The sequence below is a fragment of the Alexandromys fortis genome, unplaced genomic scaffold, assembly GCF_014885135.2.
Source record: "Alexandromys fortis isolate MF-2015 unplaced genomic scaffold, M_Fortis_MF-2015_v1.1 scaffold_153, whole genome shotgun sequence".
Taxonomy (NCBI): domain Eukaryota; kingdom Metazoa; phylum Chordata; class Mammalia; order Rodentia; family Cricetidae; genus Alexandromys; species Alexandromys fortis.
Window position 1 is genome coordinate 2,441,945 of NW_026068032.1, and position 24,570 is coordinate 2,466,514.

The window sequence follows — 24,570 nt, forward strand, 5'->3', positions numbered from 1 at the left end:
GAAGCTAACACTAACCATCACCAGAAGCTAACACTGACCATCACTGGGAGCTAACACTAACCATCACCAGAAGCTAACACTGACCATCACCAGAAGCTAACACTGACCATCACTGGAAGCTAACACTAACCATCACCAGAAGCTAACACTGACCATCACTGGGAGCTAACACTAACCATCACCAGAAGCTAACACTGACCATCACTGGAGGAAATGCTCTGTCTTGAGGCAGACGTGTAACAAACTCTATGAGCCATCTAGAAAGTGGATCCCCTCCCAGTCCACTCTTGAGATGACAGTGGCCCTACCTAAGATTTGATCATTCCTCTGAGAAAGCTCCTGAGCAAAAACACCCCACAGACCCCACTCTTACATTTAAAACTCACAAAAACTAAAATGATTGTCGAGGTGTCATTTGTTACGCAGCAGGGCATGACTGATACTGTAGTTCAGAACATAAAATGTGCAGACCTGGTTCATGAAGCAACTCACCTGTGCCAGGATGTTCTGTTCCCTCATGAGTTTCTGCCGTTCCCGGTTTGGCTTGGTGATGACCACATCCAGAACGTCCTGTCCATTGTTAGTCACGTCAGCCACAAAGAAGATGAGGTCTTCCAACAGCTTCGTGACAAACCTATCGCAAAGCAAAGATTATGACAATTTGGGACTATTAAAAATTAAGTCTGAGAACTGATACATGAAGAGAGTTAAACTATTTTTAAGAAAACATATTTCATTAACAAAATATAATAACTAATGCAATTGCTGCTTAATTTTGACAGTATTTCCTCCCACGACTCCAATTCCAACACTAATCAAATATTATAAATGGTTATTAAACAAAATCCTGTAAGTCTCAAGAACAATTGGGTCATGAGCCTCAAAATGAGAATTTTTGTCCCTTGGAGTTCATGAAATATGACAGTGTGGTTCTCTGAGGCTTTTGTGCACTCAAAGAAGTTTCTTTTTGCAACAGGTGGAGACTATTACAGAGATACACAACAGGTGGACATACAGAGACTCAGGCCGGTGTCTAATTAATGTCTGTGTGCATCCCTGCATCTAAGTCTCACAACGCCATGGAAGAGGAGATGGGAAGGTTGTAAACACCAGAAGAGGGGACATCTGCTGTGAGTATCTTTTATGTCTTAGTTTTTGATGGAGCATCACCATATAGCGCCCAAATGTATAAGGTGCCCCTGGTGAGGATGAGGCTGATAGCCAAAGACACCAGGCTTCTTCTCCATCAAGACAATGTTCTTGGGCTGGAGAGGTGGCTCAGTGGTTAAAAGCATTGGCTGTTCTCCCAAAAGACCTACGTTCAGTTCCCAGCACCCACATGGCATCTCACAACCATCCAGGGGATCTGATGCCCTCTTCTGGCCTCCTTGGACTAAACAGCTCTGTGTGTGTGTGTGTGTGTGTGTGTGTGTGTGTGTGTGTGTGTGTGTGTAGATATATACACATGTATGTATATGTGTGTGTTTATGTATATATCTGTATACATAATAAAATAAGAAAAACTAATGTTAACTTGTTTACTCATATGCCAAGAAAAAAACAACAAAATTACCTGCTGATGGCTGTCAGCTAAACTCAAACTTCTGTTCAATTCTATACTGGCTGGTTATTGCCCTATAACTCATAGAATCTTACTAATTTTCTCTTAATAAGTGATTTTCTCTGTGACTTAGTTTAAAGTAATTCCTCCAGATTCAAACCTTCTACTCTAGACGGAGGGTGGGGCTCATGAGACTCAGAAAGTAAACAAACCCTCAAATGTCTGGGAAGCTCAAACCTGCAAGACCCACAAGATTGCTGCCAGGACTCTAGTACTGAAGGGGTGCTGGGGGGAGAGACTCTGGTGGAGAGGGGGCGTGGATCTGCCTACAGGGAGCTCCCTGCGCAGCGGCCATGAGTCATTATCCCTGCTGGGGTAGCTCTCAGTGATGTAGCTGCCTCTTGAGTCAGCCACGCTCCTGTAAGTCACCCCTCACCCATATTCCAATTATTAGCTCTCCTGTGAGACACGGCTGGCAACATCACTTGGTCTGACATAGGTTCCCTATCTGAGGTGCATAGCTGTCTGCTCACATGTCCCTGAGAAAAGCTAGGCAACAGACTTCCTGTCAGATTTAGCAAAATTAGGTAAGATACAGATTATGTATTTTAAAGGACACACATCTGAAAATATAAAAGGCCACATGGGTCAAGAATAAAGTAAGACTAACTCAACAAAGAGTAAGGACAATGTAGCAGTGTTGGAAGGATGTGGGAGGAGCCAAACTGTAGCTGCAAAGACATTCTTTCAGAAGGGTCCCCCTTGCAGAAAGACTCAAGAATCCAAAACCCTTGTGGGCTGCAGGAAAACAGGAAGCACAGAGATGGGGCTGTCCCACCTGTGGTCACAAGGACTCACAAAGCCTCACCTCATCATAGAGTATGACTTCTTGCCCTCAACAGCATCCCTCAGTGTGGACTGGTGGAGAGGTGTCGGGGGGAGGCCATGCCAGCAGGTAGGAAATGAATGAGCACAGAGAGAAAGGGTAATGTTCCACCCACGGAAAGCCCTCATAATTAAATTCCAAAACACACAGAAAAGTAACATTAGGAAAGACAGCCATCATGCTAAAAATCAGAAGGCTGATTCATCGTTAATGAGATCCAAGTGACAACGCCATTCCTAAGTGACATTTAAATGAGTGTGTCACCAGTCCTCAGCAGACAGAGAAATGACTTGCCACAATTTAATATATATGTATATATAATTATAATATACAATTTAAAATAAAATAGTAGACACAAATGAAGAGTAGATGGGTAGGTAGGCAAAGAACCAGCAGATATCTGAGAAATAAAAAGTTCAGGTTATAAGAAAAAATAGCAATTATAAGACAGTATCAAAAGGATACAGACAATAGCACACAGCGCAGATTATAAGAGAGAAGCTAACGAGTTCAAGGCTACATAGGGAGTCCAGAGACACCCTGAGCTATACGAGACCTGGTCTCACACAAGGAAAGGGGGGGAGGAATGGAGAGAATATCGGACAGAAAGAAGGAGGAGGGAGGGAAGGAAGGAGTTAAAGAGGAAGAGAAGGCGGGCAGGGAGGAAGAAAGGGAAGAAGGGAGAGGAGGAGGAAAGGAAAGAAGGAGGGTGCACCATAGTTCATATGAAGCATTGATAAGAACCTCTGTGCAGCTCTGTTTGTTGCATGAAGACATGTAAGATGCTGGGTTTGGAAGCAAGTGCAGAACGGCCTCGGGCTGGCTGGACAAACACTGCACCACTGAGCCATGTTCCCAGGCCTAGCTGTGTGAAGAAGTCGGCACAATGGCCTTCACCTTTGCAGCTACCCAGAACACAGTCTGCATGACCAGCACCTGGCTCACTGAGTTAGCTGCATCTGTGCACAGGTGCGACAGCAGACCCTCTGTGGACAAAGCAGGTCCCTTGGAAGTTCAGCATGGTACAGAGACCGTAAGAAGGGTGTGCAATGCCTTCTCAGGCACCATGTAGCAGTTGACACCTCATGGCCCCTTCCTCCCCATGACGCAGGTACTGCTAATACTGTTTCCTTGGTGTGGTTATATAGACTACAAACAGAAAATTCGAATTAAAACATCTAAGACTGAAGCCAACACAGGAGCTGCACCCCCAGAGTCCCTTCCTGAGGTGACTAAAGGAAAGCATGGGGGTGGATTAAGATTCCGTGTGTGATTTATCTGGGAGCTAGGTGGCGGGCCTCCCAAAAGAGCAAACGACAAGGAGTAAAAAGTGATGTGGGAGTGTCATCTGTTGATTTCATTGGTTAAGTTATAATAAACCAACTGCTTGGCCTCATAGCTTAGAACATAGATGGGAGGAGTAAACAGAATAGAATTCTGGGCGGAAGAGGAAGTGAGGTCAGACTCTGCTCTGCTCCCGGAGAGACTCGACAGCTCTGGGCTGGAGCAGAGACACCATGATGGACGGAGGCTAGAATCTTCCCGGTAAGCGCACCTTGGGGTGCTTACACACATCATTAGAAATGGGCTAGTCCAGGTGCGAGAATTAGCCTGTAAGGGCTAGAGTTCATGGGCCAAGCAGTGTTTAACTGAATACAGTTTGTATGTTGTTATTTCGGGCATGAGCTAGCCAAGCGGCCGGGGTGTTGGGGACGCAGCCCCGCCGCTGCTCTTATTTCAACAAAAAAGTATCAACTCTATTTGCCATTCCCGGCTGGGCTGTTTGGCAGGGGCTCTTCACACAAGGGCTGGAGGCCAGAGCTCCAATGCACGCAGTCAGAGACTCGCATATGGCTCCTTGTTCTGTCTGCAGCAGGTCAGGAGGAGAAAGAAGAAACATGTCTTTGCTCTGAGGTCCTGAGGTCATCTGACAGTCAAATCACATGACTAGAACCCTACCCCCCCTTACTATTTACATCAGTTTACCTGGCTGGAGCTTAACCTCCACTTCCTTTAGTTAAGACAGGAACGGTTACTGACGGGCTCTTTGAGGGCTGAGGTCACAATGGAGACAGTGGTTTCTAGCCACAATAGCTTTCTTTCTCTGACATATTCATAAATAAGTTAATAATCAAGGACCCAGTTTCTGTGAGTGACACAGTGAGCTCACTTTTTATGATATTATGTTTGATCGGTCTGTGGTATCAGAGCTGAGATATGTGTCATGGGTTCAGAAACTGTAAAACTCTACATCTAAACACCAAAGCGAGTATGGCCCCTGTGAATCCTTTAAAAAGCTTCAAAAACAGAGCAGAGAGAAACTGAAATCATCTACTTCCAAGCCAAGATTAAATGGAATAAGTAAGTATCCCAGCAGACACTTTTAGGGTTTTTTTGTTATTTTTATTTATATGTGTGTATCTGTATATATATATATATACACACACACACACATGCGTGCAGTGCTCACGGAGACCAGAGGAGGGCGCCAGATCCCTCAAAACTAGAGGTACAGGTAGTTATGAGCCATGCCATGTAGGTGCTGGCAGGTACTCCCCAGTGTGCCAACATCAGAAGCCAGGCTGCTGCTATGGGGAATGTTCCAAATGCTCTGTTAGAATCACCTGGTTTACTGTAAGAACTGACCAATGTGTGAGTGTGTGTGTATGTATGTGTGTGCATGCACACATGTGTTCTTGTTGCTGTTGCTGCTGTTTAGGAGTGTAGATGACTTTTATTAGTTTTGAGGGATGAGGTCTCATGTAGCCTAGGCTGGCCTTGAGCTTGCTATGAAGCTGAGGATGACCCTGAGCTCCTGATCCCCCAGCCTCTGTCTCCTGGGTGCTGGAGTCGCAAATATGCACCCCAACAACCAGGCCAACAGTTGGCTTTTACTGACCCCTCATCACCTAGGAACTTCACTCACCGCCTCTCGTTCTGAGTGATGCTGCCGTTCTCCAGCTTCTTAACTGTGGTTGCCAGCACTTTGTTGGCGTCGTTGGCAAAGTCCAGGTCTCGGACCTCAGACAGCGGGACACACACGATGGCAAAGGCTTCTTTGTCCTCCTTGGTCTGGCAGGTTCCGATCTGCAATACGTGTTTCCATTAAACAGCTGCACGGTCTCCAGAGACCGTATCCTCAGGACTAAAGCACACTGGGTGGGTGCGGATGAGACAGGGAGACTCCAGAAAACATCCGCCACAGCCAAAGGCTTCAGGGGCAAGACGGCTTTCCATGTCCACTTCCTGCCCTGTTCTTGAGGAACCCCCAAAAAGCGTTTCTTTCCCACACCGTCCCTCTGTCTCAAATACTTCCAAGTAGAGAAGATGCCCCTGGAATCCTCCATGTCTTGCTGATGTCTGTACCCCACCCTTCTGAGCCACAGCCCTGCTGCAGCCACCCAAGTTAGAGACCTAAGCCACTGACAGACGTTCACTCCCACGAAATCAGCGCAACCAGTCCTAATGCCCAGAAAGTTGGGCTGTCCGTCACGCTCAGTTGTGTGAGCACAGCAACTGATGGACAAGCCAGCCTCCCCTTTCCGCACGTGCACACTTACCTTCAGCATGACAGGCCTCTCTTCCTCCGTGTCTATGGGGATGCTGGTGCTCGTGACCCACGTGTTGGTGCATAAATGCCTTAATCGCACATAGGAGTTCCTAAAAAGCAAATGATAAAAAAAAAAAAAAAAAACATGGAGGGCTGGCAAGAGGGCTCAGAGGACAAAAGGGCTTGCTACCCAGCAATGAGGATTGGGTTCAATCCCCAGAACCTACTGATGATGGAAGGCAAGAACTAACTCTACAAAGCTGTCCTCTGACCTACACACAGAGGCAATAATATTTTTAATTAGTATGTTGGTATATTCAGCAGATCCATGTGTGATATGAACATTAAATGTCATAGACTAGTAACTGTCTCAGGATCTGTCTGGAATAAGAATTAATTCTTATATTTAGGCTGCTCTGGTGCACACAGCTTCACTTTCTGGGCCAGGGGTTCCTAGGTCATCAATGTCACCAGGAATCTTGTCAAAATGCAAATTCTAAGACCTCACTGGTCCACTGTGGGGCGTGGTCAGCAGCAACTAGTTTATCCTGACCCAGACAGCTACTAACCTAAATGTACCTACAGCCTGTGGTGGTCTGAAAGAAAATGCTCCCCAAAGGGAGTGGCACTATTAGGAGGCGTGGCCTTTTGGAATAGGTATGGTCTCATTGGAGGAAGTGTATCACTGTGGGGGCGGGATCTGAGGTCATTTCTCAAGCTTCAGTCAGTCGACTTCCTGCTGCCTCTGAGTCAAGATATAGGACCCTCAGCTCCAGCACCACATCTGCCTGCATGTGCCACGCTCCTGCCTCCATCATGATAAGAGACTGAACCTCTGAGACTGTGAGCCCCCTCAATTAAATGTTTTCCTTATAAGAATTGCCATGGTCGCAGTGTCTCTTGACAGAAATAGAAACCCTAAGTAAGGCATAGCCCCGAAACCACAAAACTGCCTTTGGGGGCCTACTTAGAGCAGCTAAATAAATAAATGGTTCTGAGCAGCCCGACAGGCACATTCCCAGGATGAGGCTGAGCAGGCAGCTGAGATGCTTGTACTTCTAGTTCAGACCTCACACCGTGTTCTCCTAGTGACGATTCTCAGGTTTCTGGGGGTTTGTTGTAGTCTTAGTGTTTATTTGGAAACACTGACCCTAGCTCCTAAGTAAAAAGATGAAACAATTGTCATGGTAACCGGGAAAGGAGAGGAGGAAGGAGGCAAATAAGAATAAAGTCTGGTAACGTGTATGGGAAGCCACCGCCGTGCATGCTAACTTAAATTTTAAGATTTTATTTTAAAAATCCGTATACATCGTTGAGTGCAGAGCCCACAGAGGCCAGAAGAGGGCATCAGATCCCCTGGAGCTGGAGTTACAGGAGGTTGTGAGCCACCCTGTGTGGATGCTGGGATCCGAACTCGGGGCTTCTAGAAAGCAGTATGCATTCTTAACCACCGAACCATCTCCCCAGCCTCAAACAAGAAAAAAAAAACTATTTGTGGTCGATGAGGTTCTTTGGGCATGAGTACAGTCTGTTTACCACTAACTCCCTGTGAAGAGTCAATAACATGTACTACATAAGGAGTTTTTACCAGACACACACACAAGCTTGTGTGCTGAGTGGACAGCTGGCAGGGGCTTTTCAGCCAGGAGCTCAGAGGACTCACACCGTGTCCTCCAGCAGCAACAGCTCCACGTTTGACCGTCTTTTGGGTTGTGAGTAACAAAAGTTTCTATGTGGGCACCATGGCAGAGTGCCCGGAGAGGGCACCTAGCGCTGCATTGCCCTCAAAGAGTGCCCTTTCCACCTCGTCTCTTATTCCAATGGTTTCTTCAACAAGAGTGCACAACGCCATAAAAATAAAAAGGTCGTTGGTCAGGGTTCAGCTGAAAGCTAAGGTGTAAATACGTCACCCACCCTCAGTTAACATTTTAGGGCCAAACAGAAGACAGGACACCAAACACCTCAGGGAAAGGCATCATTGGGTTCTTGCTCATTCCTAAAGGTAGATGAATACTCGGGGATTTCAATAACTAGATCGACAAGCGCCTAACCCTGGTCCAAGTAACCAGAAACGCCTCTGCTTTAGCTCCCAGCATCCTCTGCATTTATGAAGAAGATGTCTCTACAGCTGCTGGCATCCCTGCTGCCCTCAGCTCTGGAAAACGTGGCTACAGCAGTCGACATGATGGACAGCTCCTCTATTTCACCCTTATGTTTTTTCAACACTGGTGAGTTTTCCTTCTTCAAAATGCTTGCGTGGTGGCTGAAATGACAGATGGCTTCCATGGGCCTCTATGTTTGGATGCTTGGTTCCCAGCTGGCGGCCTTGCTGGAGGAGGTGCATCACGGGATCAGCTCTGAGGTTCCAAAAGCCTTGCCCCGTTGGAGCTGGTTCTCTCTCCTTTCCTCTCTCTCTGTCGAGTGGTCGTTGTTCAGCATGGACCTCTCAGCTCCTGTCACTGCACCATGTCTGCCTGCTGTCATGTTCCCAGCATGATGGCCATGAACTCTAACCCTCTCGAACCATGGATCCCCAAACTTAATGCTTTCTTCTATAAATTGCCTTGGCTGGTCGTGGTGTCCATTCTTCACAATAATAAAAAAGCAACAAAGGCAGCTTGGAACCAGAGCAGTTGAGGTTTCAGGGTTTGTTTTTTTGTTTGTTTTTAAAGCATTTCAGGGGAAGTGTTTAGTTAGCTATCCTGGGATGAGACCCAAGTCTAGACATGACATTCATTTGTGTTTCACGTGTGCCTTAGCCATCTAGGCCAAAGATGATTTTACACAATATTTTAAGTACACCTGCATGTTTACTACAACCCATCACGTAAAGTCGGGTGTAGGGTTTTCCACCTGTGGCATCATATTGGTTCTCAAAAGCTGTCGCCTCTTAGGTCATTTCAGATGAGATTTTCAGATCATGGATGCTGTCAGCCTGCATGCACCTCTGGAGTCAGCCAACACTACTGGGCTGCAGAGGGACAAGATGACCCAGAGTAACCACAGGATCTCAAGGATTTCGGAACTAAATGACTCTGGAACTATGTCGCAGATATGTTCTGGCAGTCGGGTGTGACAGGGTCTGGCTGTCCACGGTATAAGGGCCACTCTGTGGAATGTTCAGGGCAGACTTACATTCCATGCTCCAGGGTCATACTCCACTTCATGAGCACAGACAGGCCAATTACCTTGTCCTTCTAAGTCACTGCCCCCAAACTCCATTGTCTGTCACCTGGGAAGCACTTCGAAACCCAAAGTCTAGGTTGCAACACATACCAGTCACACCAGGGTCTAGAGTGGGAGGGAGGCATCAGGACTGGTCACAGTTGCTAAGTGTCCCTTGGGAAGGAAGGATTGGGAGCTGCACTCAGGCCCTTACTCTAGAAAGTCCAGTCTAGGGTTTTCTAGAAAAGCACCCATGCAGAACCCCCTGCAGACCAAGGACTCTCGGACTGTGTCTATCAGATGACCATGGCTGCTTCAGGATTTTACCAGGCTAACGCACCACTGTGGAACTCTATCCTCTGAGCAGAAGGGCCGTTACCATCTTAATCAGAATAGGTGTGGGACTGTCCCCGCAGGATTGGACCTGCTGATGCTCCTTCATGGGGAGGTGGGGAGGGCAATCAGACCCTCAGCCGAGAAGGCCACTTCTTCCTGCATTTTCCAGCTATATATAATCTTATGAAGTTCTAGAGCCCATGGCAGGTAAAAGTTAACTGAAGAGGAAGTTGACATCTGTACAGCTGGGGACACTGTCATCTGTTCTAGAGTCAAGCTTTACAGTGACCCATATTTGGGGGGTCACCCATATTCCTGTAAGAAATCCCTCACTAAGCTCCTGTAAGTAAACGAACAGACCCACTGGTTAACTCGCTGGACTGGAGTGGAATTTTTCCTTCGGTCTGTTTCAGTGCCCACCCCCACCCCCATGTCTGGAAACATTGATTTATATCCCTCTAGGGAAAGGTCATACAGTAAGAGTTTAAAGTTTAAGAAATACTGCACTCCATATTGGAATCCCTTGGGCAGTGCTTTTTAAAGATGTAATGTTTACATCTCACTGCGAGACTGACTTCATTGCTCAGAGAAGGACCAGGAACCATTGCTCAGATCTTCCTCAGCCAGTTTGAGAAGACCTGTTGTAACTCAGTCTCTGACCTCTGACCTCTGAGAGTTACCCAGACTAAATGCAAATAGCAGTTCTGAAAAACTTGACATGGGGCTCGGCACACAGAAATATTCAAGGATTCCACGTGCAATGTAAGAGTGGCTGGTGTTGAAAGTTTATTGTTAGCTACAAACAGTGAACAACAGCTAAATCACAATAGCACAAATACTTCACACCAGGGAAAAGAAGGCCAACCCTACTGAACAGCAGAAGCTAACACCTCTGTGCAAAGCAAGACTTGGTAGCCTTGTGGGTGGGTCTATGCACCTGATGGTGAGTTCTGCTCACCATCTCTTTAAGCAAGTTCTCCTACACTGAATTTAAGAAAGACACCCATTTTTTGCTGACTTAGATCTAAAATGAGTTAAGTCAGAGTAATAGTTAAGGTCCCCATATATTGTGGTTTGAAATAAAATGGACCCCACTGGGAGTGGCACTATTAGGAGATGTGGCTTATTGGAGCAGGTGTGGCCTTGTTGAAGGAAGTGAGTCAATGTGGGGGTGAGCTCTGAGGTGGTATATGCTCAAACTATGCCCAGTGTGGCACACGGTTCACTTCCTGTTTCCTGTGGATGTAGGACTCTCAGCTCCTTCTCCAGCACCATGTCTGCCTGCACGCTACCCATGATGGTAATGGACTAAATCTCTGAAACTGTAAGCCAGAGTCAATGAAACGTTTTCCTTCATGAGCATTGCCATGGTCATAGTGTCTCTTCACAGTGGTAGAAACCCTAACTAAGACACCATACAAGAAGAAAGATGCTTGGCTCAGGCCAAAGCAGCAGAGTGCATGTCTTCACAGGCTGTATTAGTGAGCAAGGAGGAGGGAGAGGTGGACTCACATTGGGGTGGGGTTCTCAGATCTTTCTCATTTGGCTACATCAAATAAACCTTCTCTTTTAGTTTTCTATTTTTAATTTGTCTCTCTTAATTGGTTTAATGAGCACAGGTGGCCTGACCTGACTTGGGGCACTGGCTGTGACCCCCAAGTTCGAGAGCCACCTGAGCTCACATGTTTATTGGTCTGACCTCATTTCTCATCTTGATGCCCAGGGCGTGGTCTGCCTTGCAACTGACAATCAAGAAACACTTCTTAGCTGAACCACTAACAAAATGAACAAGGGAATGAGCTAAGCAGGAAATCTGACAGGCAAGGGATAAAATTTAGACTAAAAATTTTAAATTTTTAGACTAAAAATTATTAGATTATGTTTCATTGTTGTGACCAAAGGCCACATGATTAATTAGAATAAATTTTTCAGGACTTCTTTGGTACTGCACACTTTAATTATTTATACAAATAAAACAAACTATATTAATCTGTTCACCTGAGAGAGGCACACTGCTTTGTGTGCATTTTCTTCACTCATGCTCTCTTCTATTGTAAAAATTATATTACTATTATACTTTTAATTTCTACCTGTTGGGAAAACTATTCAAAGGAACATCTGTTCATCCTACTTCTTTTGACTTATTGATTTCTTTTTATATTTCTGTTTACCTTGGAACCAGGCAGTCAGCTCTCTGAAGAGTTGTGGCATCGAGTTCAAAAAGGGACGCGATGTCATTTCCGTGCGGAACGGAGACCAAAGTGTACATGATCTTCTCCCCTGCCTGGCGCTTTTTCTTTGAAGTGGGAAGCTCTCCGTCTCTCTGTTGAAGAGGTTCAAGGTTATTCAGCGTCTTCAGATTTAGCAGCAACTATTGCAGTTAATCAGGAGATAAGGTGAGAGTTTGTTGTAGGAATGTCTACTCTGAATTCCCCAGAGAATCAGGGTGCACAGCCTTTGTGATGATTATGGGCAATCATAAGACCCACGCTCCCTGGGCAGTGGCCTGAGCTGAGCATGTCCTTAAATCACAATAGTTATGGCCCCTTCTCTAGTGATTTTATACTATTTACAACATAGTGATTTGACCCTCTACAATTACGTCAAACGCAGAGAAGAAACAGTGACCTAGACCCTCTAAATTCCAAGGGCTCAGGAAGACAGACAAATAACTGATAGAGAAGGACCTAGGAGAAGATGCTCACCCCCTCTAGTTACAGGGGAAATGTAAATCAAAGCCACTGCAGACAGCACCCTGCTCGGGACAGCATGGTCAAAGTCAAGGGATAAATGGTCAAAGGAGCAGAGACAGGGAACCCTTGTACCCTGTGGGTGGGATTAAGTTGGTATCATCATCATGAAAACGTGTGGTCCAGGGATTCCTCCTGCGAGCATGAGGACACGAGAGCGATGCAGATCACATTCAAGCACGAAAACCACAACCCTACCTCACAGAGAGACCTGCGCTCCAGGCTGGCTGCAGAGCTCCTCAGAAAGTCATCCATGCAAACAAAGACAGACAGACAACAGAAAGGAAGGAAGGAAAGAAAGGAGAAAGGGGTGAAGGGAGTTGAAGGATGTAATTTCATTGGTCCATGAGGACTTTCAGGGATTATGTAAAGTTGTGAGTGACAGAGCAGCGGCTTTCTCTGGAGGCTCAAAAATGGGAAACCACAGCCCTGACTGCCAGTGACAGGGGCAGGAAGGCTGGGCAGGAAGGGGCTGGGGGCATGTGACCCTCTTGTACTGGACCAATGGGATACTATGTATGGCGGGATACCATGTGTGGTGGGATACTATGTGTGGCGGGATTACTATATGTGATGGAACACTATGTATGATGGGATACTATGTGTGATGGGATACTATGTATGGTGGGATACTATGTATGATGGGATACTATGTATGATGGGATACTATGTATGATGGGATACTATGTATGATGGGATACTATGTATGATGGGATACTATGTATGGTGGGATACTATGTATTTCAAGATACTATGTGTGACGGGATACCGTGTATGACGGGATACTGTGTATGACGGGATACTGTGTATGGTGGGACACTATGTGTGACAGGGCACTATGTATGACTTCAAATATTTTCTTCCCTTTCTCCTTCCTTCCTTCTTCTAAGTAGCCCAGGCTGGCCTCAGACTCACAGCAATCCTCCTGCTTCAGCCTGCCAAATGCTGGGATTAAGACCATGAGCAACTGCTCCCAGCTGGAGTTCCTGTGCTGAGCTCTGCTGTTAAAGATGGTGAAGAAGGCGGCAGAGGGAGAACAGGTCAGAGGGGGTGCAAGAAGAGGGAGCCAGGACTCTGGAAGAAAGAATAGGAAAACAGGATGTGTGTTTCATTTGCAATGACAACAGCTGCTAAGGAGCTTTGGGGACCCCACAATGCTATTGCTGCCAAAAGAACCACAGATATCATGAGCACTGTGATGGAGGTGACCGAGAACGTGAGGACACAGCTGATCAGCAAGAAGAGTCAGCTCCTAAATGAGTCAGAGGACATGTCATGGATGCCCAAGCAGTGAGATCCAAGCATACCCCACTCCACCTGCTGCTGCTGCTGCTGCTGCTGCAACAGGCCAGGTCCTTTCTAAGGTCTTGATTCTGGAAGCAGGGTGTGTAAGCACATAGAGACATCAGCTGTCAAGGGCCTTGGTGCCATACCATGACATAAGAACACCACACCCTGAGCCAGAGCAACCGAGTCCTAGCAGGCTTGGTTTTGCCACAGGCTACACGAACCCACTCACTAGCCCAGGAATCTGAGTGAGGTCTCTCTGTCACGGGGGCCTCATGCCCACTTCCTCCCAGGGAACCCAACCCCACTGAGCATCAAATTTCCAACCCATGGAACACAGGCCCCACAGCCGAACTACAGCGGGGCTTACATGGTTCCCACAGATAGGGGGTTAGAATTAAAACCCAGCTGAGCTCAGGGAAGCAAGTTCTTAGCAGTTGAACTGAACCATGTTTGGGAGATGGGCTTTATTGATGGAGACCAGTCCTTATCCTCAACAGGTCAGTGTGCATGATTCCAAACGTGTCTGGTGTAGAGGACAAAAAGATGTTGCCAGTGTTCTTGGAACAATACCATCTCCCTAAAAGAAGTGTGTCATCTAACTTCCTGACAGAGCTTTCCCTCCACTTCCCTTTATAATTTAGCTTTGGAGACACATTCTCTGGGTGAAATGTGTTAACGGTACAGCTATTTAGATCTAGTTAGTAACTAGAAGTTGTCAGTATTTGAAGTCTGTCCACATACGTACAGTTCTCCATACGTACAGTTAGTGGGGTTCAGCCCTCTGTCCACCCCTCTTTTGAGATGATTTTTGTAGACTTACAAGAAGATTCCAGACCTAGATTCCTAGAGACAGCCTCCTAGACCGCTCTCCCTGGTAACGTCTGCCCATGGTGCCCGATCAGAGCGGCCAGGAGCCTCCCTGTATTTTGACGCTTGCCCTGCAATGACTCTTTTCAAAATACATTTTTCAAAATCTCACTGATTAGGGTTAATTAAAACAAGCCACTGCAAATTATTCACAATATTTTAGATCTGTAGCTACACAGGACACATGGACTGTGCTACTGTATCTTCCATCCTCCCCACTGGCCCTTGGAAAATGGCTTTAATACACAGCAAATTCCTGTAATAAATAATTTCACAACTGTGTGGGGGGTACGTCCGACATGCCTACATGTCTTTTACAAGAGCCTGGCTGCCGGGAGCTTCCTGCTCTGGCTCTCCCACACTCTAATTTACTTAACAAACTCTGCTCGTCAACAGTTTGGAAGTAAACATTAAGCCTGCCCCTTGGAATTTTTAAGCAATTAAATATAAATAATGAGTTATGAGCACACCAGGCACCTGGGAGCTGCTTTTCTAAGCAGACGCCACACGGGCTGGCGAAAGGCAGGTTGGAAGCCTGGCTTCTCTGCCCCCCTTCCCGGTTTCCCTTAGGCTCAGGAGCCTGACTTATCCTGCACAGAGGCACTGGACACTCAACCAGTATCCAAGTATCCGTCATCCTCCTCTATCTCAATGCCCTCCAGACGTCATTGTCCTGAACCTGCAGTCACCTTGGATTCCAGGAAGAGAAGTCTCAAAGGGTGCACAGGCCCACAATGAGGGTGGTCACCAGAGGGGGCAGGGCTGCACCCTGGGCAGGCATGCTCACTCCGCGGGAACTCATTGATCCAGTCAAGCAATGGTGGCAGCAGTAACTGCTTCAGATGGCCGTGGGGCCTGAAGAGTGTGGTGACCAGACAGAGCCTTGACCGGGGCTCACAGTTATGCCCCACACTTACTCTGGTTAGACCAAGAGCTTGTGCCAGGACCCTGAAGACAGATGAGCTCACTGGTCCCTCATCTGTCCCTCTTTCCACTGTGGCCACCCAAAAACTGTCTCCTCTCTGTGCTCCTCACTCTCGGTCCTCTCTGTAACTGGCACATCAGGATGTCAAGCCTGGCCCGTCAGGACTGCCAGAGTCACCAAAAACCCTAGTTACATATGTAAAAATGAATGTAGCTTCAATAAGCAAGAAAGGCAATCCGGCATCTTTACAACGTGAAGACAATTCTGTTCAAGCTCGTGAGCTGTGGGGCTTGTTTATAAACACATACCAATTTGTGAGGAAAAACAGACACACACTGGAGCTCTCTTCAAAGAATCTTGGAAACATCGCCATTTGCCTTCCATCATAAACATGTATTCAGAGCCAACGGAGCTTAAACAGGTGCCTCGTTCCATACCAGCAAGTGCTCTCTGACACGGGTCCAGCTTAGGAGCTGGGGTCTCAGAATGCCACCTGTCTGCTGAGTGCTCATCAAATAGGCACGTTCCAGATAAGTTTGTGTGTCTGTGGGAGTGTGCACACTGCAGTGCATGTGCATGTCCACATGTGCGGGTGCAGGTGTGCATGCACCCCTGTGTACTGTGTGTGTGTGCCTGCACTCCTGAGTGCATGGGTGTGGGTGTGTGGGTACCAGAGGTCAACCTTGGACCTCAGTTATTGGATGAAGTCTCTCATGGGGACTTGGATCCTGACAAGTAGGCCAGGCTGGCTGGTCTGCAATCCCTGGGAGCCTGCCTGTCTCTGCCTCCCACCATAGCCAGCTACTTCTACATGGATGCTAGAGTTAACTCAGGTCCTCAACTAGTTGAGCAAAGCAAGCGCTCAACTAAGCCGTCTTCACGGCCTGGATAACCCAGACCTCCAGGGCTACACAGGGAGACAGATGCCCTTATACAAAGCCACAAAGAAGTGATGGCTCTGCCCTGGTCCTGCCCCCGCTCCTGTGGAGGTGCACCTGGGGACACCCCAGAACACCTTTGTGTCAAACATCACATCGCCTGTACGGTTGGGGCCTGAGACACACTAGGAGAAGCTGTGTCCGCCATTTGGAGCTGAGGTTCCCGCTGCAGGAGGAGGCTGCTGTGTCACCAGCACCCCACCCACCCTCCAGCTCTGTCTTGGGAAAGCCGCACACTCCAGGCTGCCTAGAAAGTGGCAGGCACTTTATCTCTGTAAGCCTCCTCCCCAGAGCCCCCTGCTGGGACCCTTTCTGCTTTCTTGGCCTGCACCCCTTACTGCCCAGGAGCTAGGAGTAAAATGCAAAGCAACATGAAGCTCTGCCAGCACTTGGACCCCATCTCCAAACTCTACAAAACAGAATTTGAAAGTACTGCTTCAACAGACTCCAGTCTCTAGAGCATCCCTGTGTACATAAAGACACTCGGTCTGTGGCTGGCCACGCGGGAGGATTTTGACAATTAGAGGACATCTGGCAATTCCTGGACACATTTTTGGTTGCCACAGCTGAGAACTAGAGTAGGTGGGGCTGCAGCTGGCACCCAGTAAGATGAGAACAGCGACGATAACCATCACCATCCTATCCAGAGGGTGCAGGACATGCAGGGAACACCCACTACCACCCACACAGATGACACCCCACTCACTCAGAGGACCTCCAGTGGCAACCATAAAGAATTATCTGGTCCTGTGTACCCACTACTACAGATGCCAAGAAACTTCTTCCCAGTCTCAGCAACAGAATCTCCTTCAAAATAATCAGATCCTATGCCACATAAACACGGCAATGTTTCTTATCATGAACGACATTACAGAGAATCAAATAAGAATCCCCGCTGTCGAGGGGAAAAGACGAGGACCTTCAAGAAGAAATAGTGACTTCGCGGTTCCCAGCTGGGCTTGGCACGGTGACAATGTTTATCGGGAGCTCAGGGAAGCTGTACATTTGTAAGACTGGAAATCGTGGACCCCTTTGTAAAATGAACATGGCAATTTGGTCTTAATGGGAGCCCTGACACACACCACCTCATCTCGGCGACACCATGCATTAACCCCTGAAACTTCAAAAATGGAAGGCCACGTTTTGATAAAGGTCTCTGAATTACAGTAAAAAAAAAAAATTAGCCGGTCATTAATTTGTCAACACAGGGAAATGAAGGGAACTGCTCCGTCACAGAGAGTGTTCCTGGAGCACGGTTGTGAGAGAAGCTGCGTGCTGTTTTGGGAAAGTGACCTCGTGTGTCAACTGTAACAGCCCCCTCCCTTCCTCTTCAGACAGAAGCATGATTACTGCAATGTGACAGACAGACTACGAAACGAGGAGCCACACTGTGCGCACTACACGCGAGCTTGGGGCTCTGGCGAGAGGATTACTAAGTCCCCTCTGCTGCTGGCTGTCTCTCAGAGGTGACTGGCAAAGTCCAGTCCCAATCGTCTACAGAGTGCAGACCACCTGCCCTGCCCTGCTTGTGACTCACTGAGGCAGGGGACTGGCTCTCACACGCAGGAGTGTTTCCTCTCAACTGTAGTGGAGCTAAGGGATGAGGAGGAGGAAGGAACCCCAGTCAAACAAGGCTGGATTAATACCAGGTGAACTTCACAGTGGGTCGGCTGCTTAGCACAGACTCCTAGTTCCCGTCCACTCTGTAAAGTAGCATGTCTGCGTTCACTCACTCTGCTCTGCCCACACAGCAGGAAGCAGGGCAAAGCAGGAATTCAGCCACATGGCAGCAAGGTTTGGTGGTGCCCCTCCTGGGAAAAGCAGCTTTCCCCAGAACTCGGGGACCTAGGGCCTCACATGTACCAATGAGCCGTACCTCCAACCGTCTTTATAATTTGTTATTACATTTCATTATTAGGTGTAGAGGAGAGCAGGTGGTGCAATGCACATGTGGAGGTCACACATGTGGAGGTCACACGTGCGGAGGTCACACATGCGAAGGTCACACGTGCGGAGATCACACGCCAGTCAATTACACAGCAAGGGAAGCGGGCATCTCCAGAATGACCGCAAGCGGGCCTGCTGAAGAAGCTGCCCACAACATGACATAATCATCCTAGGACACAGAAAGCAGCAGGGGAACTCCCCCTCTAGCCAGCACCAAAACTCCAGCCTCACTCAAAACAAATATAAACAGGCCTAACCAATCAAGTAGGCTACCTCTGTATTTGAGATGTTTAACACAAGGTCCGCTCTTGCTGAGCCAGCAGCCTGACCCTCAGCTCCACTCCTACTTTAGCGCTGATAATGAAATAAAAAGAGGGGTCCAAAGGGACTGAGTTGAATCCAGAAGTCCTTGCTGAGTCTACTAAGCCATACGAAAACAAGCCACGAAGCTGGGGAGCCACACAAAACTGCCACCATCAAATCAGACCCTTGGGGCTGCGGTGGAGCTCAGCCGGTAGAATATCTGTCTGTCACGGACAGGCCCTGGGCTCCACGCCCAACCAGTGGTGACTCTTGCAGCCCACTCTGCTGTGGATGGACACGGGCTCGTTCCCCGTCTCTGCTGGTGGGGGAATGCTGCAGCAAATGCGGGCGCGAAAGCCGAGTACCAATGCCACAGCTTTGTCTGCATAGGGCTGTTACCCAATAGTGGGACTGCTGGCTCGGACTGTAGTTATGAACTTAATTTTTTGAGGAATTGCCACGCTGTATCCATAACGACTATCCACCCCACCAGCTGTGTACGAGGCCTCTTTCTCCGCAGCCTCGCCAGCATCTGTCATATTGCCTTCTTGACAATGGTCATTCTAGCTGGAAGGAGAAGATGTTGCAATGTGGTTTTGATTTTCATTTTCCTGGTGGGAAAAACCATGCAACACGATACCGTCCGTGTGAGGATTCTTCAGATAGCACAGGGGACAAAGCGCAGACACATGGTATTACATCAGATCATAAGGCAGAGGGTGAGGAAGAGAGGGAGGAGGCCTCAGAAGAGGGGAGAGATGTAGGGAGGACCACAGAGATATGCATGACACCTGACGGGGAGTGAATGCCCAGACTCGATTCTTCTTGGTTCACATCAACAGCAAGAGAACAAACAGCCCAAAGGATGAGCTAACATTCTAAACAGACGCTTCACAGACAGACAGATGGGGGAATGTGGACCTGTTTGCTGGGGTTTTTTTTTTTTAACTTTTTGCATGTGTGTCTGTTTTCATTTATTTGACTAATTACAGTTATAACTGCACACAATGGCAGATGCAAAGCGGCCTCGCTGACAACCAAATCAGGCCTCTTAACAGACCCCTGGTGACAGCGCCAACAACATGTCTTCCTCCCGGCTGACCAACACTGTGCACCAAAAGGACGATGTAATAGCACCTGCACGTGTGAGCGGTCCCTGCTCCCTGTGATAACACCTGCACGTGTGAGCGGTCCCTGCTCCCTGTGATAACCCTTGCACGTGTGAGCGGTCCCTGCTCCCTGTGATAACACCTGCACGTGTGAGCGGTCCCTGCTCCCTGTGATAACACCTGCACGTGTGAGCGGTCCCTGCTCCCTGTGATAACCATTGCACGTGTGAGCGGTCCCTGCTCCCTGTGATAACACCTGCACGTGTGAGCGGTCCCTGCTCCCTGTGATAACCATTGCACGTGTGAGTGGTCCCTGCTCCCTTCCAGCACCCGACTCTGCTAGCTGGACCCATCCCTCAGGAGTGCCTTTAACCCAGAGGTGTGTCTATGCCAGCTTCCCTGAGTCTCCAAACTTTGGGATGAACAAAACTCGCCCTACACTCCACGTGTCCCCCACACTCCCCGTGTCCCCCACACTCCCCGTGTCCCCCACACTCCCCGTGTCCCTCACACTCCCCGTGTCCCCCACACTCCCTGTGTCCCCCACACTCCCTGCTACAAACAACGTGGGCCACGTGAAACACTTTTGTGAGAATTTATGTGAGGAGTGGGGCTCTTGTCCAGCAGCGGTGGCGCACACCTTTGAGCCAGCACTCGGGAGGCAGAGGCAGGTGGATCTCTGTAATCTCTATGATCTCTACAAAGCCAGTTCCTGGACAGCCAGGGCTACGAAGACAAATCTGTCTCAAAATAGACAGACGAAAGAACGAATGAACAAATGAACAAACAAACAAACAAACAAACAAATAAATAAATAAATAAATAAAGAGCGTGGCACACCCGCAGGGCACTTCAAAATATCAGAAACATCACCCATGGCATCCGGATTGCAGTTTTAATTGCTCCCCTCAAATAGACGCCAAATCATTTTAAATCCAAGAAGGAGAATCTTCTGTCACACCGTAACAACTTGCCTGATTCTACTTTTGTGTACTTCTGGAAACTGAACCTAGACCCACTAGAGAAGCCTCAGTGCCTCGCAATGACCAGTCTTCAAGAGGTGGAAGTGTCCCTAGCAGGGGGGAATCCCCTGAACCCTCTTCTTTCTCTTTCTGGAACCTTCCCTTCAATTAAGAGGTTCTGTCCTGGGGCCCCCAGTCTTCAAGTCTGTTGCTAAAGCTTTGATTTACTCATATAAAATAGAACACGAAACATTTGGAACACACTGAGAAGAACTTCTACTTACCACAGTCTTGCCCTCATTTTGAGCATCTCGATAGTCAGGATTAAGCTGAAAAACAAAGCAAAACTAGTTTTAACTAAAAAGTGACAGTGGGAATGAGCCTGGGCCAGCAGGATGGCTCAAGATAGAGGTGCTTGCCTCAAGACTGATGACCTGTGTTCAAGCCCCATGTGTACCTGCATGCTCACGTGCACACACATGTGCACACACACATGTGCGCACACACACATTGCTATGGAGCTCACTATTGATCCTCACTTTGGCAGAATCTGGACTTGCCGGCCTTCTAGCAAACCTGTGAGGATTATCTTGATTGTGTTAACTGAGGTGAGAAGAGTCTGTAACAGTAAGAGACACCATTTGATCCCAGACTGCCTGAAACAGACAGAAAGCTGAGCACAGCATTCGTCACTCTGTTCTGATTGGGACGCCACACGGCCAGTCTCACGAGCTCCAGCCATGGCCATGACGGAACGCAGCCTGGAAGGGCAAGCCAAAATCAACCTTCCTTAAAGTGCTTTTGTCTTACCCAACAACAGACGAGCCACCTCGATGAAGCTACCAAACTGTATCACTCTGTGTGAATTAGAATACTTAGTTTCATGTAACAGAAAGTAAAGCCAAGCTCAAAACCATGACATGGCTATAATCCGGATCTGCACAGAAACAGGAATCGCTCAACTAACCCAATGCAAAACACTCTGTGCCCGTGGAGATGCAGGCCATGTTCTTCACTCAGGGCAGTCACCCCCAACTCCAGCCACCATGAGCTCCCACCAGGACGTGCCACACCCTGCAACTGTGAGCCACAGTGAACCACCCTTCCCTCAAGTTGCTTTTGCTAGTATGGTCACCACAGAGAAGGGGAAACATCCAAATAAACTCACAGCCGCATGCATTCCTCCCCTTCCTGTCAGCGATAAAATCTGCACCCCTCAAATTCTACGGCTTTGTCCCTTCCCAACAGACATAGTCACCAAAGTCATCGGCGAAGGATGTATAGAAAAAAGAATATTGCTAAAGAAGGGGGGGAAAGATGCCCTAAGGAAGTTCCTGGCAATTTTAAGACTTTAAAGGAAAATGCTGCAGTATGTTAAAAAACTAAATTATAACTCTGTCACAAGGGAGAGAGAGAACTCTTGTAATGAACACTAATAGAGCATCTCTAAGAGCCAGAACTTGTGGTGAGTCGTGTTTTAGCCAAGAGTCCTGTGCCTCATCACTGACCCTGTGACCTAGGAAGGAAAATAAGACATAAATATAGTGAGCTATACTAGGAAGCCGGATGTGACATCACAGAGCTAGGAGGCAGATATGAATGGTTTGTAAATAATATAGGTCAGAGGAGGGGGTAGGAGTCATGGTGTCAGAGGTCATCCTTGAAGGGTGGGTTGATTTTAACTGGCAGATGAGGGAGAAAGAACACCACACAGAGATAAAACGGGGACCTTTTTGCAGAGTCTCTTATGTGACACTTTTACAGATGTTTTTGAGAGTTCATGCATTTGACTTCATAATTCTGCTTCTGAGAAATACTCTCCCATCCTGCTTCACAGTGGAGCACTGGCCCACTGCGTGAGGACCGTCACGCAGTCCTGCCATACAGTCGCACGGTGTCACAGTGAGACGGTGGGAGACCGTGAGCTTGGGGCATGGAAAGCGCACCCTGCGTGACTTCTGCTTCTTGCCTTTCTGCCTCCAGGAAACAGAGGGTGTGGAACAAAACAGAAAGATTCTACACCAAATAGGCCTTTATAGATCCCCCTAGATCTAGGGCCTAAACCAAGAGGATTTTAAGTTAAAGGGAAGATCACTCAAGACAAGTAGGACTTTTAAATAAATGATATAAAATCAATCATATTTTTTATATTCAGCAGCATCTAAGTATAGAAGCTACGACAGAAAAATATGCTTGATTCTCAAGTTTTAACCCTGGCACTAGGGGAAAAAAATTCACTGCTTAATGGTGAAATAACCCAAACTTTAAAAATATTTACTACATCCCTAAGGCAGCTAGATATCCAAAGTCGAATTCATGGTCCCCAGAACCATGGGAATGGCGGAAGGAGAAGAACACCGATGACGGCAATATAGAAAGGCACAGTCTTCATCAGCTGCCGAAGACAAACAGTGGAGAAGTCAGACCATTCCGTGTTGGCAACGAGAGTCGAAAGAGTTACAATTCCAGCCTTCCATCCACACTACAGCGAGAAAAGGGCCTGAGATCACAGAGACATGTTTATATTCTTGTTTTCTTTTTTTCCATGTGTTGGGAAGCGGGGATAGACACGCCCACTGGTTTGTGCAGGTAAGTACAGTTCTCGTGGAGACCAGAAGAGGGCACCAGATCCTTTGGAGACATGGGTGCTGAGACCCACCAAAACTTCAAGAGCAGCAGGTCCAAGGGTCCAGGGACTGCATCCACAGTTTGGAAGCCAGGGCCTCAATCTGCTGAGTCATCTCCCCACGGAGCCATTTCTTTGGTGGTTTTTCTTTTTCTTCAGCTAATTGTAGCTTTGGTTTTGGTGTTTTGGTTGGTGTTTGTTTCTTTGAGAAAACGTCTCCTGCAGCTCGTGCAGGTCTCACGCTCAGTATACAACTGTTGGGGTGAGGGGGTCCTGAGCATCTAATCCTCCTGAGTCCCCCACTGGGAATGCTGGGACACAGGTGTGGGACCCCTGTCCTCTTTACAGCCTCTGCAGTGGTAAGTTTGTAACTAACCATAGAGCATTGAAGTTAGGTAGTAAGTGTTTAGTGCCATCTGGTGGAAGCTTGGGCCATCTACACACAAATACTCTGTGGGCACGTGCATATGCATGGTGCTTCAGACACTGCTCTTCCTTCCTTCCTTCCTTCCTTCCTTTCTTCTTTCTTTCTTTTTTTGTAGTGTATTTCACCAACTTAGAGCCCCCCTAGTTGTCTAGGCTGGCCGGCCAGAGCGCCCCAGGAAACCTGTCTCCATCTACCGGATGCTGGGATTACAGGCACAAGCCACCAGGCCTGGCTCTTTTTAGGCAGGTTTGAGAGGTCAAACTCGGGACCTTATGGTTTTCTTACCCGCGGAGCCCTTTCCCCAGCCCCAAGTGAGCTGGTCTCTAGAGGGTAATATCAAAGCCAGGTATGGCAGCGTGCCCTTGGGGGTTGGAGGTGGGAATATCAGGAGCTTGAAGCCAGCCTCTGGAACATGAGCTCCAGTCCAGACAAAGTGAGCCCCTGCTGGAGCGTGCCCTTCCCACGTGATGGCGGACGGTTCTAAAGTCCGTGTTAGCCTATTCCAAGAGGACCCCTGTTGTAACAGGCATAAGAGATCTAAGGCACAGCATCAGCGAGTTCCCAGCTGTGCTGTCCGAATCCATTACCCTCACTTTGACCACCTAAATCGTGTACACCCCAAGGAAGTGGCTACTGAGCGAGAACCTAGTGACATATCTGTGTGACCACATCAAGTCCAAATGTCTTTATTATCTAATTTGTAACTAAATAGTTAGTTCTACATTTCAGCCAGGGTTTTATGTCCACACTGTGGAGGCCAGGGTAGGGCCCTGCCTTATGAATAACAAAAGTCACTGACAGGCATATCCACAATGCACAGAGGGATGAACAAACACATGTACACATGTACACAGTGCACAGAGGGATGGACAAACACACATACACATGTACACAATACACAGAGAGATGGACAAACAAACACATGTAC

At 47.8% G+C, this 24,570-nt stretch overlaps 1 protein-coding gene across 1 annotated transcript in view; it reads right to left on the reverse strand.

Moving 5' to 3' along the window:
- Positions 1–24,570, reverse strand: part of Itpr2 (inositol 1,4,5-trisphosphate receptor type 2) — a 391,521-nt gene that overhangs the window by 275,449 nt on the left and 91,502 nt on the right. Inside the window, exons 10-14 of the mRNA XM_050164739.1 lie at positions 20,874–20,918; positions 11,670–11,821; positions 6,008–6,107; positions 5,374–5,534; positions 493–634 (exon numbers count right to left, since the gene is read on the reverse strand). Coding sequence (XP_050020696.1) covers positions 493–634; positions 5,374–5,534; positions 6,008–6,107; positions 11,670–11,821; positions 20,874–20,918 — 600 coding nt within the window. The remainder of the gene's footprint in view (positions 1–492; positions 635–5,373; positions 5,535–6,007; positions 6,108–11,669; positions 11,822–20,873; positions 20,919–24,570) is intronic.